The sequence below is a fragment of the Pelophylax lessonae genome (genome assembly GCF_965119305.1).
Source record: "Pelophylax lessonae genome assembly, chromosome: 8".
Taxonomy (NCBI): Eukaryota; Metazoa; Chordata; class Amphibia; order Anura; family Ranidae; genus Pelophylax; species Pelophylax lessonae.
In genome coordinates, this window is record NC_138775.1 from 140344365 (window position 1) to 140364793 (window position 20429).

Genomic DNA, 20429 nt, shown 5'->3' on the forward strand with positions numbered 1-20429 from the left:
AATAGTATTGCTTCTCCCTCTCCCAGTCTGAGTGCTGCTATGCCTGGAGTACAAGGTGACTAATTCAGTGCTTACCGTATTCTAGTTATATTTCAAAATACATTGATGTGTTAATGAATATATAAATGCATTCATTGGTGTTATTGTAAATCTGCCCAGAGATCAGTACTGAGTATAGGAGTTTGGAATTAAACTATAAGATTTTAGATAAGTGGAATCATTTTGTCAAATTGTATTTGCTTTAAAAATGAGTAATATTGCATTTGCTGAAATGTAACTGAAATCAGCCTAATCTTTGCCATACATACTGCCTGGGCAAAATTTGGTTGAAAAAAATATACCTTTAGGAAAACTTTAACAGGTTGCGTTACAAAATGTATTTGTGTTTTCTTTTCTTTTTTGTGCACTTTATTGCTATGCTACTTTCTTTCACAAAAAAAATTATGAAAAAAGTAATAAAGGCAATTCAAAGTGATTTACTTTCTTTTTTTTTTTTTTTTTTTACGTCTCTTTTCTTTTTTTGAAAAGAATGCCAATTACAATAAACATGTAAAGCTCTGTGCAAATTGACGGCGCTATATAAGTACTTGTAATAAATAAAGTAAATATATAAGAAACACATATAAAGTACAAGCTCCACCCTTGATCTCCACCGTACAGTTGTTATGCCTTTTTAGTATTAATACTTACCTTTTCCATGTGTCAAATGATAAGCAGGGTCTTCTTTTTTTTTTTTTGCCCCCTCTTTGCTGGTGGCCAGGTTCAGTACACTGTGTGTGAAGAGCCCTGTGGTGAAGGACCCCAGGGGGCAGGTCCATGTCACCATATACTCACAGTATTTTCTCAGTCTTCATGGTTGAAGGACACAAGTATAGATAGTGGTAAAACGTAATTACTTAGGGAAACAGTGCTGGAGAGGAGTATTGCAGCCAGAGATGCTTTTTATTGTTAATCGAAAGCCTCGTACACACGGTCAGATAATCGGAGGACTTATCGTTCGCATTTTGTTGCATACTAGTATCGAATTCAACAATGCGTACTAAACGTATGATTTTTTTTTCCATACGATTCTGGAAAAGCTTCCTAGTTGCGGAGCTACGTATCGTATAGTGCAAAACAAGAACAATGGCATCCCAGGCTTTTTCCGGGTTATTTTCGTGTTTCTGATCATGCGTGGTCTTTGTCTATCGATTTTTAGCGGACGCATACTGTACTGATTAAACGATTGTCGTTCGCTAGGCTATCATACGACAAAAGTTTTCGTGTTTGTCCCTTCAGATTTTGTTGGACGAAATGTCGTGATCGGCTGTCGAAAGCTGTGTTCTAATGATTAGATTATCGTGTGATCAATTCGAAAGTGATTTTTTTTCATACGATTATCTGATCGTGTGTACGAGGCATAACTAGGGAAACATTTAACAAAATGGCTTGAATCGTGTAGCTCATTAGCATCATTGTGCAGTCTCCTTCCTTCTGAAAATATATCTTCTATTTTTACAGAATGTTTACAGGTCATAATGATATAGCAGTAATTGAAACTATAAACTTACCTAATAGAAAATCATCTTCTACCATATCCACTGAGCTGTTGGATGCAATTGAAGTGTCTTCAAGCTCACGGTTTTCAGGCTGGAACTGGAGTTGCATATTGAATTTGTCCACACTGTTATCTATGTGCAGATAGCTTGCGCTGGGCCCCTTGTAAAATTGTGGCAAAAAAAAATAGAGAAATTATGAATTTAAAACATTTAAAAAACTTGCCGTACCTAACCTAATTTGTTATAGTTATTGTAGAAATTATTCATAAAATTATACAAAAAAAAATGTACACAATGTTACATTTAAAAAAAAGTATTATTCAATCCTTACCGTATCAAAAGGCTTCTCTCCTACCTTGAAATTCTTATTTTTCTCCTCATCCAAAATGATTGATCTGGGACAACCTCTCTTTACAGAGTCTGCTTGCGGATGCCCACCTGTATCTGATAAATATCTTATTTTTGGCTGGGTTCCACAAGTTGTTGTACTGGTTGAGTTTGAATTATGTAGGCATTCCTTTGGTTTCATTAGGTCCTTGTTCATGATTTCAGCTTTCTTTTTTTCATCTGAAAATGTTTTCAAATCTCCTGCTCTGTCCTCTTGCACTTTCCTCTGTTTTGTATACTCCAGATTTTCTAATACTGCACTTTCTTCTTCAACTTTCAAATTTCCATTTTGAATATATACGTCTTGCTTAACTTTCCTGCAAATAATTTGTAAGGGTCATTTTTTTTTATGTGACTGAAACAAACTGGATATTATATTACAAATAAAATGTAATTCGTTTACCAAACTTCTTAAAGCGGTTGTATACCCGCTTTGTTATTTTTCCCTGAAGGTAAGCCTATAATAAGTAAATAAATAAATAAATAAATATATATATATATATATATATATATATATATATATATATATATATATATATATATATATAATGTATATATATATATATATAAGAAATGCATATCTCCTAAATCTTCACTGTTTAGACGATATCAGCGGTGCATGCGCTCTGAAGGTCCAGCATGTCATGCCAGAACTTTAGAGCTTGTTGCAGGAACCTAGGGCTACTGCATGCATGCGTGAGAGTGACGTCATCGCGGCTCTGGCCACTCACAGTCCCGGAGCCCGCCAAACCCAGAAGAAACACCGGGGGAACATGTTAGCCCCCTCAGCGGTGACTAGGTGTCGCTGCGGGGGCTTCATTCCAAGGTAAGTATGCACATTATGCCAATGTCTTGCAAGGTTCTGTGGGGGGTATTCCACCGCTTTAAGCATTTCTCACATATCTTCACACATTTTGATAGCTCATTTAAGTAATTGTAAACCCTTCCTTACATATACCCACTGCAGTGACTAGCCTTAAAGCGTTTGTTACCCTAACACTTCATATTGCTGATATGTGCCTACTGTACCATGTACTTGTATGGGAAGGTATCCTGTGCTCTTTGTATTCCTTCCCTATGTGTGGAATCCCTGGTGTCCCTGTTAGTCCCCTTGCTTTCCTAGTATAAACTGACCACACTGAGCAGGACAGGAGAGCACACCATGGTCACTTCTCTAGCTATGCAGTGAACTCAGCCTGCTCTCCTACAATGATCAGGCTTGTCCTGGCAGCACAGCCATCCAATGGGAAAGCTCAGTGTGCTGCTACTTCTTCTCCCCCCAGCTCTAATGCAGCTGGGAACAAAGGGGAAGTTATAATTTATAAAAAAGGGAAAAAAGGTGATTCTAATGTTTTTTTTATATCTATTGAAAAATGGTTTGCCTTTCGGTTCTATTTTAAACTGAATAGGTTGTTTTACAAGGTGGTCGTTTACAATCACTTTAAGTCTGGTACACACTGGAGGTTTTATTTTTGTTCAACCCAGCAGGCTGAACATAAAAAAACTGAGGTGATCGCTGTACTAACTATGTAATGTTAGGACAGTGATCTGCCCAGCCGTTCTATTGTGTTCTGACAGGGGAACCGCCCCCACCTCTACCTGAACACACCGGTGAGTGCTTAGGGCCATTGACTGAAAGCATTGACCAGATGCCGATCAGCAGCTGGAATTCCAGCATGCTCCTTCCAAAAAGTCGTCTGCTAACTGCCGAACTGACCATTTTAACCACTTACCGACCGCCCGCTGCAGTTTTACGTCGGTCTTTTGACGCTAAATACCGGGGTTATGGCAGCAGAAATTATCAACATTTTTTTTTTTAAACTGTGTAAAAATAATAAATAAAATAAAAAGGAAAAAAAAAATTAAAGCGCCCTGTCCCCGTTAGCTCGCGTGCAGAAGCGTACGCATACGGAAGTCCCGCCCACATATGTAAACAATGTTCAAACCACACATGTGAGGTATCGCCGCGATCGTTAGAGCGAGAGCAATAATTTGAGCACTAGACCGGTCCTCTTTAACTCTAAGCTAGTAACCTGTAGAAATTTTTAAAATGTTGCCTATGGGGATTTTAAGTACCAAAGTTTGTCGCCATTCCGCGAGTGTGTGCCATTTTGAAGCATGACATGTTGATTGTCTATTTACTCGGAATAACATTATCTTTCACATTATGGATTAAAATTGGGCTAACTTTACTGTTTTCTTATTTTTTAATTAAAAAAGTGAATTTTTCCCAAAAAATTGCGTTTGTAAAACCGCTGCGCAAATACGGTGTGATAAAAAATATTGCAACGATCTCCATTTTATTCTCTAGGGTCTCTGCTAAAAAAAAAAAGACTGATATGTTTTTTTTTAGGGCTGATATCGAAACCGATATTTTGGTCACAACGTATCGGTATCGGCGATATGGGCCGATATTTTGTACATTTAAAGTTTTGAAAAATAAAGACAATTTTTGACACAAATCTGGTACTGAACAGGTTAATTTTTGTTTAATGCTTAATGGCTGGCTTGCTGGCAACCTGTGGTGGGTGGCTGGCTGGCTGGCACCCTGTGGTGGGTGGCTGGCTGGCACCCTGTGGTGGGTAGCTGGCTGGCTGGCACCCTGTGGTGGGTGGCTGGCCGGCACAGGGTCTGTGGGTTGCTGGCTGGTACAGGGCCTGTGGTCAGCTGGCTGGTACAGTGCCTGTGGCTGGCTGGTACAGGACCTGTGGGTGGGTGGCTGGCTGGCTGGCACCCTGTCTGTGGGTGGCTGGCTGTCTGGCACCCTGTGGTGGGTGGCTGGCTGGCTGTCTGGCACCCTGTGGTGGGTGGCTGGCTGGCTGGCACCCTGTGGTGGGTGGGTGGCTGGCACAGGGGCTGTGGGTGGCTGACTGGTACAGGGTCCTTGGCTGGCTGGCTGGTACAGTGCCTGTGGCTGGCAGGTACAGGGCCTGTGGGTGGCTGGCTGGTACAGGGCCTGTGGGTGGCTGGCTGGCTCGCTGGTCAGTGCCTGTGGCTGGCTTGCTGGTACAGGGCCTGTGGATGTGGGTGGCTGGCTGGCACCGGGCTGCTGTGGTTGGGTATATGGCTGTGATACACTCCCGCAAGACTAGTCCAGACTCCAGACGAGGCTGTCCAAGGCAAGGGAGGCAGCCTAAGAAGGCAGAATGACGTCACAAAAATATCGGCAATATCGGGCAGTTCTACGGATATATCGGGGAAAGTGCATATCGGCCCCCGATATATCGTCCTTGCCGATAATCGTCTATCCCTAGTTCTAAGTAGTTTTCTAGCAAAAAGAAAAGATTTTAGCTTGTAAACACCAAGTGTCAAAAATAGGTCTGATCTTATAGTGGTTAAAATGATTTTTGGGCCGTGTGTACCTAGCTTTATGTAATACACAGAGATAAAACAGATTCTTCTACATAAATGTACCTATTTATCTGCAGCCATCTACCTTTGTATTATCCAGCCCTGTTCAGTGAACAGTTTAGACAGCATTTCTGATAATCAGAACCTGAGGTCACACACTGCACAGCATACAGCAGGCAGCTGAGTGTAGTCTGGCATCTGGGAATAGACCCACAGTTCTTTAGGGAAACATGCACAGCTGAGGATGTCATTGACAGGCTGTGTGCTGGTGCTCCCCTCCCTTTTCCCCCTGGATCCCTTGGAGTCGGCATAACCTGTCAGAACTTGTTTATGCAGATAACAGAGGAAGGAGACAGCAGACAGAAATCATACTCAGCCCTTTGGGTGGAGGTACACTATAATACACACATTATAGAAAGATACGCTTTGTTCATTGTGAGTCATATTTAAGCAATAATCTGCTCTTAAGGAACAAAGTGCTGAATGATTTGGAAGAAAAGTGCATTTTTATGTCTGTTTTTATTAGTTTATTGGTACTTCTTTGCTTCAGGCCCAGTCAGGGCCGGACTGGCCTACCGGGATACCGGGAAATTTCCCCGTGGGCCGCCGGCCCTGGGGCCGCTTTAAGAACGTGGCCGCTTTAAGACGCGGCCACTATTGGTTACCGTGCCGCGGCCGCTATTGGTTGCCGCGCCGCGGCCGCTATTGGTTGCCGCGCCGCGGCCACTATAGGTTACCGCGCCGTGGCCGCGATGTGATGGCCGCTGCAGCCCTGTCTTTCCTACGTCAGCCGCTATGAGCGGCATGACGTCACACATGGCGCCGGCGGGAGTGGCTGCGCGGAGCCGGCGGTGGATTATGGACGGTCACTGCTCCGAGAGTACCCAACACACAGTACACAGTCAGTGTACTACACAGAAGCCAGCAGCATGATTTCACCTGGGGAATCGAGCCACCACCAAGTTAGTAAGAAAAACCAGCAGTGCAATTAGTGATCCCATCCTCCAACCTCCACCAGTCCAGACAACCACCCACCACTGCCCCCTGCTGATCTCACCACCCCCACAGATCTTATTCCTGATAGGATGGGGGGGGGGAGCAGTGGCGGTGGGGAGGATGGCACCCCCCCCCCATCACCACTGCCACTAATCTCCCCTCACCACTATAGCTTCCACTGATCTCACCACCACCACTGATCCCACCACCCCTGCCACTGATCCCATCCCCCTCACCACCACCACTGCCACTGATCCCACCCCCCTCACCACCACCACCGCTGCCACCAACCCCACCCCCCTCACCACCACCACCGCTGCCACCGATCCCACCCCCCTTATCAACACCACCGCTGCCACCAACCCCACCCCCCTCATCACCACCACCGCTGCCACCGACCCCACCCCCCTCATCACCGCCACCGACCCCACCCCCTCATCACCACCACCGCTGCCACCGATCGCACCCCCTCATCACCACCACCGCTGCCACCGATCGCACCCCCCTCATCACCACCACCGCTGCCACCGACCCCACCCCCCTCATCACTGCCATCGATCCCACCCCCCTCATCACCACCACCGCTGCCACCGACCCCACCCCCCTCATCACTGCCATCGATCCCACCCCCCTCATCACCACCACCGCTGCCACCGATCCCACCCCCCTCATCACCACCACCGATGCCACCCCCTCATCACCACCACCGCTGCCACCGATCCCATCCCCCTCATCACCACCACCGCTGCCACCGATCCCACCCCCCTCATCACCATCCCCCTCATCACCACCACCCCTGCTGCCACCGATCCCCACCGCCCCCTCACCATCACTACTGCCACTGATCCCACCCCCCTCACCACCACCACTGCCACGATCCCACCCCCCTCACTATCACCACTGCTTCCACTGATTCCACAACCCTCACCATCACCTCTGCTGCCACTCATCCCACCCCCCTCATCATGTCTGCAACCTCTGACATCTCCTGTACTATGTCTGCAACCTCTGACATCTCCTGTACTATGTCTGCAACCTCTGACATCTCCTGTACCATGTCCGCCCAGCCTCAGACATCTCCTGTACCATGTCCCCACAGCCTCTGACATCTCCTGTACCATGTCCCCACAGCCTCTGACATCTCCTGTACCATGTCCGCACAGCCTATGACATCTCCTGTACCATGTCCGTGCAGCCTATGACATCTCCTGTACCATGTCCACACAGCCCCTGACATCTCCTGTACCATGTCCGCACAGCCTCTGACATCTCCTGTACCATGTCTGCAACCTCTGACATCTCCTGTACCATGTCCGCACAGCCTATGACCATCTCTTGTCTTTTATCATGTCTGCAGTCTCTGAGGGGGAGTCTGGAGAGGAGTCGGGAGTGGGAGTGCCACCGGGATGGGGGTCACGGGAGAAGTCAAATGTCTGTGGACTGTGGAGAAAAGACTATAGGATAAACCCAGAGCCAACAAGCTGGAGCCAACTGACTGAGCCCTGCGCGGTCCCCCTGAGAGGAGGTCAGTGACACTTCCGCCAGACCAGGCTGAGTGGGGGTCAGTGATGTAAGGGGGAAATGAATACAGTAATGTAAGGGGGGGCATTGATATAAAGGCCCCCCTTATATCAGTAACCCCCCTTCTATCTGCAGAAGGTGGTCTATGGTCACATTTCCAGAGTTCCTGGGGTTCCCCTTAACATCAGAGTCTGCAGAATTACTCATTACAGTGCAAGGGGGAACTCTGCGGACCCTCATGTAAAGGCAAACTGATTATTTTTTATTCTGGTAATATATCACTATCGCAATAAGTGGACTGTTCTTGATAATTGCTCCACTTTTAACTGGAATTTGCTCGTATGTATGTATGTATATATATATATATGTATATAAACCCTATGTGATTTCATATCTGTCTTATCTACATATAATACACACTTCACATGTGCTTTAAAATGCATGGTTTTCCCTTTTATAATCAAAAAAATGACGCTGTGCTGTTGGGCCGGTATTAAAATGCTATGGGGCTGGTATGAAATTATTTCCAGGGCTGGTTTTTATTCCCAGTCCGGCCCTGGGCCCAGTCGCTACTGCCCCTTTACTGTCTGTGCTGTGACTGTGAACACATTAGTCAAAGAATTCAGAGAAGCTGAAAAAAGGACATCAAACTTTGGATCAGTGTACGCTCACACATCCCCTCCCCCTGTAAGAGTGACATTGCAGTATTAATCCATGTATGCTGACATGTCTGTTCCCCTCCCCCCTTGCTGACACAACCCGTGCCTCTACACGAACACCACCACACTAATGGATTTGTAAATCATGACAAGCTTCCTCCCCCTGCATAAGTGACTCTGCACTGTGAATCTGTGAATGCTAATATCCTCTCCTTTTCGCTGATATGTCTCCTCCTTTGCATGAGAGACACTGCAATGTAGAGCTGTATATGCTAACACACCCCTTCTAGCTCATTTACACCCCCCTTCCCCCTGCATGAGTTACATGGATCTGTAAATGCTGAGAGGCCCCCTTCTCACCCAGCATGAGTAGTGACCATGCTGGTCTCAGGTACATGCCTACAGAGGGAGACAAGCTCTGTCAGTAACACCTTAATTAGCTATTTGTCTGCTACTGGGCACCATGGTTGATCAGCAGTGGGATTAGAGGGCATGCTGTCAACCACACTACCTCAGTTTCCACAGCAGCAATGCAAACATGACGTCGTGTAGCATGCATTTTGTACCCTGGGGGACGAGAAGAAATGTTTCTATATAAATTCTTCTTTGAAATGTAAGGAGTAAGTCCACTGCGAATGAATTGTCTAGTTTTGGACAGAGTCAGGTACAGCTTAAGTCACCATCCAGTAGCACAGTCATTAAGGAGATGTACAGCCAAAGCTCGCTTGGCTGTACATCTCCTATGGATCACAGGAGTGCAGTTTGTTCTGCACTCCTATGACCTGTTTTCAGCAGAGAGCGTGCTAAAGTCCGCGTCATCACGACCACGGACCTGGACCAACACCTGGCGCAGCCTCTCAATGAACCGCTGACAGCCTGAGCATGCCGCTCCCTACCCCTCCACAGCCCAGCGCTCCAATGTGCAAGGAGGGGGCAGGGCAGAGAGCAACCTGTGGTTTCTACTGTGACAGTCAGCAGCTCTCTGCTCGGGGGAGCTGTCAGAACAGAACGATCGGCGGTGTTCGATCGCTCGGTTCTCAGTGTAGAGGCGCGGGGGGACAGATGCAGCATGCGGACTGATGCTGCATCCACCTAGGTAAGTATAAATGGGGGAAAAAACCAAACACAAACTTCTTTTTTAGTGAGCTTTCCTGAAAATCTGAGCTGCTTGTTGTCACCAACCTGTGGTTTCTCCTTATATTACGATAAAGTGTAGCACTCGTTTTTTAAAAAACAGGGTTATAAAAAATTGCCCTCACCAAGCAGGGTAATGAGCTAAACCATTAGGTCAACTGGTAAATCTGTAGGTGACTGATGACCTGCAGAACTTGCACTTGTCTGCTGACCATGTCAGTCCCTCTTTCAGGTGATGTAATAATCACATTTTTCATGCCCTAATTTCTAGTGTAGTCCCAAACACAATCATGTCATCGAGGTACACAAGACATTCTCTGGGTATTACAGTAGATCACACAAAACTCTTTCCATTAACCTTTGGAATGTTGCGGGTGCACCTCTAATGCTTTGTGGCCTGCAAGTAAATAAATAGAAGCCCAAAGGCTGCCTTCTCCTGGTCTATGGGTGCTTGGCAGTAACCAGACCGTAAATCTAGCTGGGTGAACAAACAATTTCCATTTGAAGCATCCAGAGTTTCTTCAATTCTGGGCAGTGCATACTGATTGGGTATAGTCCTCTGCTTCAGAGTTCTGTGATCTACACACAGGTGGATGGATTTCCATTTTTTTTTTCACACCACCACAATGGGGGAAGCATAGGGGCTCTTACTGTGTGTGTAGGAGGGTGCGCTGATAGTAATTAGTTAAAGCTGCTACCGGTATTCAGTGCCAGATGAATATAAATGATAATATGAGATGGAAAAGGTGCGCTAAAACAAATATATGAATCCAACACAATTAAATTGCAATCAAACCAAATGTTGGATAACAGGTGAATGGTGTGTTTCAAAAGTCCATTATGCATCAATCATAAGTGTCCATATATGATAATATCAAACTGGTGCTCCACAAAATGAAAGATTTCTTCAACTTCAATGTGAAAGACCCACCACCAGGTAGAATTCCTCCTTACCAGACGGAAATAAGGTGCACACAAATAGCAAATCTACTGATAACCACAAATTATAATTGCTTCCAAACTCCAAGTGAACCACCCGAAATAGTCCCTTACCACCAGACAGCTATTCATCTCTGATCCTTGTAAAGGAAGCATCTCCTGGAGGACGGACAAGGATACCACTTTTTCTTCACACATCCCGGACTTGCACTTGGAAGAAGAGATTTACCTCGCTGTAGGCTGGATACGGATGAGGTGGTAGTGGATATCAGTGGAACTACAAGCGCCTATTACCTGCTGTTTGAGATTCACCTTGCTGTAGGCTGGATACGGAGGAGGTGGTAGTGGATATCAGTTGAACCATAAGCGCTAAACACCTGCTGTCTGGTAAGGGACTATTTCGGGTGGTTCACTTGGAGTTTGGAAGCACTTATAATTTGTGGTTATCAGTAGATTTGCTATTTGTGTGCACCTTATTTCCGTCTGGTAAGGAGGAATTCTACCTGGTGGTGGGTCTTTCACATTGAAGTTGAAGAAATCTTTCATTTTGTGGAGCACCAGTTTGATATTATCATATATGGACACTTATGATTGATGCATAATGGATATTTGAAACACACCATTCACCTGTTATCCAACATTTTGCTTGATTGCAATTTAATTGTGTTGGATTCATATATTTGTTTTAGCGCACCTTTTCCATCTCATAGCGTCTCTTACTGCCTACAATGATGCCCTGGTCTTTAATCGGATGTGAAGTCTGTCTTAGCTTGTCCACATCTTTTGGTGCTATCCTTCAAAGTCTCTCTCTGAAGGGAGTAACATCAGTTAGTCTAAAAGCGTGCTGAGCACTTTTAGCAGAGCCTACATCCATATCATCTGTAGATAACACCTCTGGAAAATCTGACAATCATTGTATCAGTTTCTTGTTGCAGAGCTCTGGCAACTTCAAGTCACTCAAATCGAACTTAAGAGTAGAAGCTGTATTTCTGACATCTTTCTCCTTTATTCTGCCCGTAAAGTCTCAGTCTTTTTCTGCACAGTAGTGCACAAGGTTTTTTTGAGTTTGGAATATTGGCAGCAATCTCTCACACTCCACTCCAGCTGATTACCTTTATAGTTAACAGAGAAGACATCACAGAAGTCTTGAAGTTCAGATGGGATATCTACCTGTAGCAAGGTTTCCAGGCCTGTGGCCTGATGTGGGTCTGCCATCAGTACCGGTACTCTCTCCAGTCCATGTGAGCTGTGATCCTGGGTGTGATAACTGAAGCAGCGACAACTCCGGCATCTTTGTTTGTGGTTTTTATTTGATTTAAAGGGGATGGGAGAAGGGAATGAGTGGGATTCTCCTTGAGGCTTGAACTAATTACATGTGGGACTTTACTCCTGAAAAATGCCCGTTGGTGCTTCCTCGACGCCAGCCGGCGCCAGCCAAGGCTCACTAACACTGTAAATATCCTGTAGAACTCAGAAGTGCTGAATCCTCGACTATGAGTCCAGAAGATCCAGGACTGAGAACTGTAGAACTCCTGACACTGTTGTGCTGTAGAAGTCACTGAATACTGTCTCCCGCTTTTACTAGCTTGAGGTAGTATGAAGTAGAACTCTGTATAGCTGTACTTGCAACTGACACACTCTGTACAGTTCAGGGCCCAACCGTAGGTGCCCCCTTTAACTTGAACTCTTGAGAGTCCACTGACTATGTACCCCCTCTGTAGCTTCAGGGTCCTCAACCTAGGTACCCCCTTTACAACTAGCTGGCACTGGATCCCAGAACCTATTCCGGAGTGGTCCAATCTAACTTTAGGCAGACCCCCAGGGGCAATCCTCAGTACTCACGACCTTTGTAGACTTTCCTGGGACTGGACCCCTCTCTCTCTCTCTCTCTGCAGGCTCTCTCAGCACACCGGATCCCCTCAGCTCACTCAGGATGCTCTGGACACTCAGACGACACCCCGAGACATCCACCTTCCTCAGACAGGAGGAGAGACAGCCGCACTCTCCTTCCTGGGACTCTGCTCCTGCCAAAGACACCCTGTCACGCATTTCTCCCAAACATATACCCACTCCCAGAATCCTTTGCAGCCTAATCTGCCTTCTGGGGTAGTTACAAGCTGACATGTGTCTCCTGATTGGGCTTCCCACACTGCCCTATGAGAAGCCTCTCGCAGGAGCCAGTGGGGATACTTCTTTCTTCAGCAGGCACATCTGGAAGCCCTGACACCCTAACTAACAAATCACAGCCCTGCTGTTAAGCAGACAAGGCCCACTATATCTTTACCTAGCACCTACCTGTAGGGTGCTACATACCTAATCAGTAGAAACAATCTTAAACTTCTGGAAATCACTATGTATTGCTATACAATTAGTGCCCAGTATCACTTGAGCTCTATGTGAATCACCTGTGTTAGGACACGATCTTCATAGGAAGAACACCCTTGTTTTCTAAATCTGGAACAGTCACAATTACTTGCAAGCTTCCATTAACAGGATATAACTCAGTGTTCAGGCCCCACAATTCTATTCTTCCTGTACTTTGACGAGGCATGCGGCTCAAGTACTTTTGGTAGAATGAACAGTAAATAAGGGTAACTTAGGAATCTTTGTCAAATATAGCTGTAGAGCTGGAATTGTATGTTCTTTGACAGTGACTCTAATTATAGACTTAGAGGCTATGAGAAATCCTCTTTGCCTTTGGCTTAAGTTAATATGCCCACCTCTGCAACTTTGCTTCTGGGGGGAATGCCATGCTTAGCACTGTTCTCCCAGAGCTTTTGTGACACTGTTTTGCAGTATGGCCAATGTGACCACAACTGAAACACCTTTGAGAATCTCTACCCCTCTTTGTAGAAACTGGTTGAGCAACAGAAGATTTGGGTCGATAAGATTTAGAATTTTCTTTTTGGGGAGAGTGAGAATGGGGATCCTGTTTTGGAGCACCTTTCACCTTCTTAGGATTACAAAACTGAATGTCACCTTCGATGTCTTCACTAACTTCATTAACTCACAGGGAGAATGAATTCTGTCACATAACATATTTTTGAGAAGCTGTATAAGGGGATGATGAGGTAGTAAGCCTCTTACTAACTTACTGGTCCTCATAGCGTCCACTGCAGAACAAAGTCTAGCATTGTGATACACCAAATATTACAACAGCACTTGTAATTAATTATTAAGATTAAAAGTATCCTCTTTCTGATAGGACATACAGTAGTCAGCAACCATCTGGCTATGATCATTGTATGGCTCAAAGTGGTCAGACAGTACATATATACAATATAGTCTATTGCACTTACTCCCTAATGAGTGTCTTGATACAGGCGGATTAATTCCGCGACTAGGGACTGCACACACTCAGTGACATGCTGTTGCTTGCCTTCTTCTGAATAAGACTACTGCCATAGACATTGCAGAGTATGCTCTTTCCAGACATCAAAACTTTCTTCTCCTTGTGACACAGGGACATTAACAGAATACACTTTTAGCTTTCTGTAATGTGCTGCCTGTGCTAACATTTCAGTTAGTTTGGCTAAAGTACCACTTGCATTGTCACTACGGTGTTCACTATCATTATCCATTTGGTGAGAATAGCTATGATATGGGTTCCTTTTTACATTAACTGGTAGGAAAGTACAGGGTAAAGGGCCATACACACTATAAGATTTTCTGAAGACTTTTTCCTTCAGATTTACCTTTTGGCCTGCCAGATTGCATACACTTTGAAAGTGTTTAGGTTTGACCTCATATTATATGGTTTTGGTAAGTCTAAAGGAAAAAGTCTTCTGAAAATCTTATAGTGTGTATGGCCCATAAGTCTAACATTTCATCTAGGAGCAGGTCACGCCTATTAGGAGAATGCTGCTGTGGATTATATTGCTCCTCCATAGTAGTATTAATTCCAGCAGTGTCTACAATTGTAACCAGCTGATGATGTCACAGCTACTGTTACAAGGTTATATCTGTGTTTTTAAAGACATTTCACAGTGCAGGTTTATACCCTTTCTGGCTATTGAATAATATGTTTAAGGGGTAATTTCACCTTATAATTAAGTGTTTTTATGGTGTAACATATACTGTAACATGTGACTTTAGAGTTGGTGGGAGATCCTCTCTCTGCATCCTCTGTCACTATTTAAAAACAGCACAGCTGTGTGGGGCTTCGCCCATACAGCCAGATCATACATTCACAGAGATCAGTGAATTAATGAACTACAAATCCCACTTTCCACCGTGGCAGACAGCTTGTAGTTCTCAATGATCTAGGAGAACTCTGATGAACGCCCTTGTAGTTCATTGACTCTTCCTGCACTTTAGTAATTGTCTGCCTATATAGAGGTATGGGGAGAAAGCTGTACCAAGTGTCTGCAGGAGCCTGGTGTTGCACCAGCGATCTTCTGATCGTGGGTACAATGCTTTGCAGGCTGCAGTGTAAAAAGTAATAATTGCACATTTTTTTACCCGGCAAATCATGTGCGTTTATTAGTGTTTTAAGGTGAACTTTGCCTTTAAAAGACAGTTTCTAAGCCTTTTGTTCAGCTTTAATGTTTTCTCACAACTCAACCCCCCTATGTCCTATACTAATTAAGTAGCCCTTTTCTGTAAAATTGAACTGTATATTTAAGATCAAGTCTTAGTAATGCTTTGTATAGGGACAAAATGCCCATGCTTTTGAGTTTTTTATAGGAAACTGTTTTTTATAGAGGCATCTTGCATCCTGTTCTACAGCATTACAGGTTTCTGTATCATCTGCAAACACCAAAATGTTTTTTTTTTTTTTTTTACTTTCAATCATTTTTATTGAATTTTCAGGTAGGAAGAAAAACAATAACAATAAGATATCCGTAACAATGCAAAGGTACAGTCTGGTAAAACAGGAGCAGTGAGCAATTGTAAAACATAGGCTGCCATGAGGATCATGGGTGAAAGAGAACAACAACCGTCCTTGCAAGTACCAACATATGCAAAATGGGGAGTTAAGGGAAGGGGGAGGTCTTGGAGCGGCAACTTGCCGCAACCTGAAAGGATTTAATATAAGGTGGGGGGAAGGGAAGAGGAACCCGCCCAGACAGAACAACCCCCAGCCGGCCACCCGTAACAGAGGCCGAGCCCCTAAAAGGTGGCGACACATTCGACCCCTGAGCGGGAAGCCAGTGGGGTAGCCCCTGCCCGGAATACTTGGCTGATACAAAAACAAAAGAAAGGGTAGGAGAAGCAATAGAAGGAAAGGAAGGGGAGGGAAAGAGAGAGAATTGATAGAAAGTCCTAGGCCAGACGAGTAATAGCTAACATCAGATAGTAATGTGAACATATTTAGCCCATGGCTGTTTTTTGTTTTTTTAATCCCAAACACTATATCATGTAAAAACCCGTTTAAAAAAAATATTAGTCTAAAAGTTGATACTTGGAGTTAACCACATTTTATTTTTGAATGCAGACTTCAAAACCATATTTATATTTATTTATAGACTGTTTTACAGAATGTCTAAACTTATAGATCTTACCTCACACACAAGTGGAAATGTGTCCAACCTTTGTATAGGTTTCTGCTACGTAACTCTCAGTAACTCTCAAGAAAGAAATGTTTTTCTTCAGTTTTATAATTTTATATAAACTTTATTATTATTATGGCATGCAGGAAAGATGAATTAATAAAGTATGGTCTAATTTGGAACAAAATCAACTTTTTAATGGCAGGTTCTGTAAAGGCTGTGAATTGCAAGGACCAGTTCAACAACAAGGTATATCCAGGAAAAAATCACACACATTTGAAAAGCGTTTGGGAAACAAAAACAGTCCCACCGGCAAGCGAAAACAGAACAAATGGGGTAGTCCTTATATGTACTATAATAAAATAAAAAATGACAGTAATATTATTGTATAGTCAACACATAAAGTTTTTATCTGCTTCTCATATCGCTGTTGCAAGCACAAAGATGACATTCTGTAATAAACTGTTACAGTACCTCATTTTAGATGGGATTATTTCCACATCCTGAAGCTCAAATTGTAGCTTTTCAGAAATCTCTTCCTTTGGAATAATCCAATGCCCACTTTCCGTCATTACCTGGCAAATTAAATTTCAGATTTTTTAAACAAATTTTAATTCTTCATCAACTCCTTATCTGCATTTGCTTTCAATTAACCGTTCATGGTCATATTAAATTTATTTTTGTGAAATGTGAACTTTTCTTTGCAAAGCAGTTTTACTCTATTACTCACCAATCACTATGGCCTATGCTATTATTTATATGATTACCATGTTAATTTTACTAGCAGCTTTAATCATTACTAATTAATTCACTAATTCAATCATTTGCATTCATGGGACTTAGGACTCAACAGTGTATCAGCTGAACCCGTTTTTGTTGCTACAAATAAAATGTAATGGAATAGCACAGAGAAAATCTGGCTATCAATGGTGTGTGGGTAAATTTATTTATTTTTTATAATATTTCACTCTAGAAGTTTGAGCCAAAAGTTCTTACGTTTTTTTGATGCATCTTATTATTTTTTTTTTTTTTCACAATATGTTTTATTAAACACATTTTTATAATTGTACAGAGTACAAAAGTTACAAAACAGAGGAATATAAAAACAATGACAAATTAAAGTATAGGTAAGGAAATTACTTTTTTCCATTAAACATATAAGGATAACTTGCCAGACACCAATAGGCATATATGTAAATGGTGTGTTCTCATAAAAGAAAAGGACGAAAGGAACCAATTTTCCACCGGACAATAGATTACAGAAAGAAAAACATAACATAAATTTAATAACACAAATAAAAACAGCACAATCAACAGCAATTTTAGTTAATTTACCATCCAGCCCTTTAAAAGTATTCAAGAGAGAAGAGAGGGAGAAAAAAGAAGCAAACATTACATTTTATAACATAATATAGTATAATATAATATCTCAGAGCAAACGCTGCGCCCAGGTTATTACCAGTATTTTTAAATTAGGGAAAATAAAGCTGACTCCTCCTGAAAAGAGAGAGCAGAGATGCAGAGAAGAAAAAAAAGGGCAGATATTCCTTGCTCTCCATTTTCAGCCAAAATTTGAGCATGGGGCATCTATCCATTTTTTCTATATTTTCTCAAACTTCGGAAATGCATTAAGTTGAAAATAAGTATATTTCTCAAACAATACGTATTTGTCCATTTCCCGTGCCCAGTCCCTAAGGGTAGGTGGGTTACCGTTGGGGTGATACCCATCGAGATGTTATAAATTTATGAGCCAAGAACAGCATTTTCACAATGGCCACTGCTTCGTCTTAATCCAAGTTATTGGAGTTTGTATACCCAATGAGACATAGGACAGGATCAGGAGTAAACTTAGTATCATATAGAGATGCACTATATTACCAAAAGTATTGGAATGCCTGCCTTTACACACACATGAACTTTAATGGCATCCCAGTCTTAGTCTGTAGGGTTCAATATTGAGTTGGCCCACTATTTACAGCTATAACAACTTCATTTCTTCTAGGAATGCTGTCCACAAGGTTTAGGAGTGTGTCTATGGTAATGTTTGACCATTATTCCAGAAGTATATTTGTGAGGTCAGGTACTGATGTGGACAAGAAGGCCTGGCTCGCAGTCTCTGCTCTAATTCATCAAGTCAAGTTCTATCAGGTTGAGGTCAGGACTCTGGGCAAGCCAGTCAAGTTCCTCCACCCCAAACTCACTCATCCATGTCTTTATGGACCTTGTTCGTGCACTGGTGTGTAGTCATGTTGGAACAGGAAGTGGCCAGTCGGGAGGATTAAATTGTCCTAAATGTCCTAAATGGAACTAAGGGGCCAAGTTAAATCCCTGAAAACAACCCCACACCATAATCCCCCCTTCACCAAATGATTTGGACCAGTGCTCAAAGCAAGGTTCATAAAGACATGGATGAGCGAGTTTTGGGTGGAGGAACTTGACTGGCCTGCACAGAGTCCTGATCTCAACCCAACAGAACACCTTTGGGATGAATTCGAGCGGAGAATGCGAGTCAGGCCTTCTTTCTAACATCAGTGCCTGACCTCACAAATGTGCTTCTGAAAGAATAGTCAAACGTTCCCATAGACATACTCCTAAACCTTGGGGACAGCTTTTCCAGAAGAGTTGAAGCTGTTATAGCTGCAAAGGATGAGCCAACTCAATAATGAACACCTATGCCATTAAAGTTTATGTTCGTGTAAAGGCAGGTGTCTACTTTTGGTAATATAGTGTACATCTTACATCATTAGGCAGGCCTGTGAGATTAAAAAAAAAATGTAAAAATATTTGTCACTTTTCTTTTTCATTTACGTACGCTAAAAATGCTTTGTGTAATTTATTACTAAAGTGAGCCTGTGCTAAAAGTAACCACAAAAGCTTCCTCTGTGTGCCTTTCTGATCTTTAATTTTGCTGTTGGGTCCTAACTATTTCTAACTTCATAATAAAGCTCTACTAACTGCTTTCCCTTGCCCGTCTAAGTTTACAGTTATAAACAATGGCAATGTAAGTAGAGATAAGTTTGCATTGGTCTGTGAAGTTACATATTGGGCTTCTATAAACATAGGCATTTCTGGGACAATCAGATGGATATACTGTACATATGCATTTTATGTTGAAGTCTATTGAGGTATCTCTTCAGGATTTCCAAAGATTTGATGTCTGTACACAAAGCATAATGTAATCATGAACATACAGTTAAGAAAGATATAACTGCACAATCAGCTGGTTCAGTTGTGTACTTTAGTGCTTCAGATTAAAAGGTCATAAGCAAAACAATAAAAGAGTAAGGGATGGTAAAGTGGTATTTAACTCCAAACAAACATTTATTTAAATGCAGCTCACCAATTTACAGATCTGGTGGCTGCATTGGTTTTCATTTTTAGGTATTTTCCTTTATTTTCTCCAGCCAGTAAGTCTTTTTCTAAATATACTTCCACAGACCAAGCTGTCCAGACAATAGGAAAACGGAAAATTTATATCAAATACTTACCGTAATTTTCCTTTCCTGATGGACTCCATGGCAGCATACGTTTGGGTAGTCCCGCCTCCACTCCTACCCTATAGGACCCCACTCCCATAAATCCTTGCTCCCTTTCAGCATCCGTGTTCTGTAACTAGCCTACTCAGGAACTGGGAGGGGACTCCTGCTGCCATGGAGTCCATCAGGAAAGGAAAATTACGGTAAGTATTTGATATAAATTTTCCGTTTTCCTGACAGACTCCATGGCAGCATACGTTTGGGAAATAACTCGCCAAAACACAATTGGGTGGGCAGATGCTGATAAATTTAATTAACACCTGCAACAGATAATACTTGAGCACCAAAACCAACAGAAGAAAGAGCCGCCGGCTCAACACAATAATGTGACATAAATGTATGAATGAACGACCAAGACGCTGCTCTGCAGACCACATCCGGAGCGACGTGTCTTGAAGCTGCCCATGAAGTAGCAACACCACGTGTAGAATGTGCAGTCACCGCTTTAGGAGGAACCAGGCCCTTCTCTCTATAAGCCCACTGAATCGCCTCTACTATCCAGGAGGCCACTGATCTTGAAGAGGCACGCATACCTTTGTTCTTCCCAGACAATAGGACGAAGAGATAATCTGTCTTCCGGAAAGAGACTGTAGCTTCCAAGTACTGTCTGAGCGTGTTGCCCACATCCAGAGGATGGACTTCTGGAGGTTCGGCCGATGAATTGAAAGTAGGGAGAACAATTTCTTGGTTCTCATGGAAGACCGACGTGACTTTAGGCCTTGCTCCCAGCATTGGAATGAGGACAACTTTGTCCGGGAAAAACGTCAGAAAAGGTTCCTTACTTCCCAGACTTTGGATCTCTGACACCCTTTTAGCAGATGTGATGGCCACCAGAAAGACCGTTTTGAGGGTGAGATGTTTTACTGATATAGGATC

General features: G+C 43.2%; 1 protein-coding gene across 1 annotated transcript in view; it reads right to left on the minus strand.

Moving 5' to 3' along the window:
* Positions 1-20429, minus strand: part of LOC309561480 (myomegalin-like) — a 429425-nt gene that overhangs the window by 99571 nt on the left and 309425 nt on the right. Inside the window, exons 20-22 of the mRNA XM_082265423.1 lie at positions 16492-16592; positions 1870-2242; positions 1551-1698 (exon numbers count right to left, since the gene is read on the minus strand). Of these exons, the coding sequence (XP_082121549.1) occupies positions 1551-1698; positions 1870-2242; positions 16492-16592 (622 nt within the window). The remainder of the gene's footprint in view (positions 1-1550; positions 1699-1869; positions 2243-16491; positions 16593-20429) is intronic.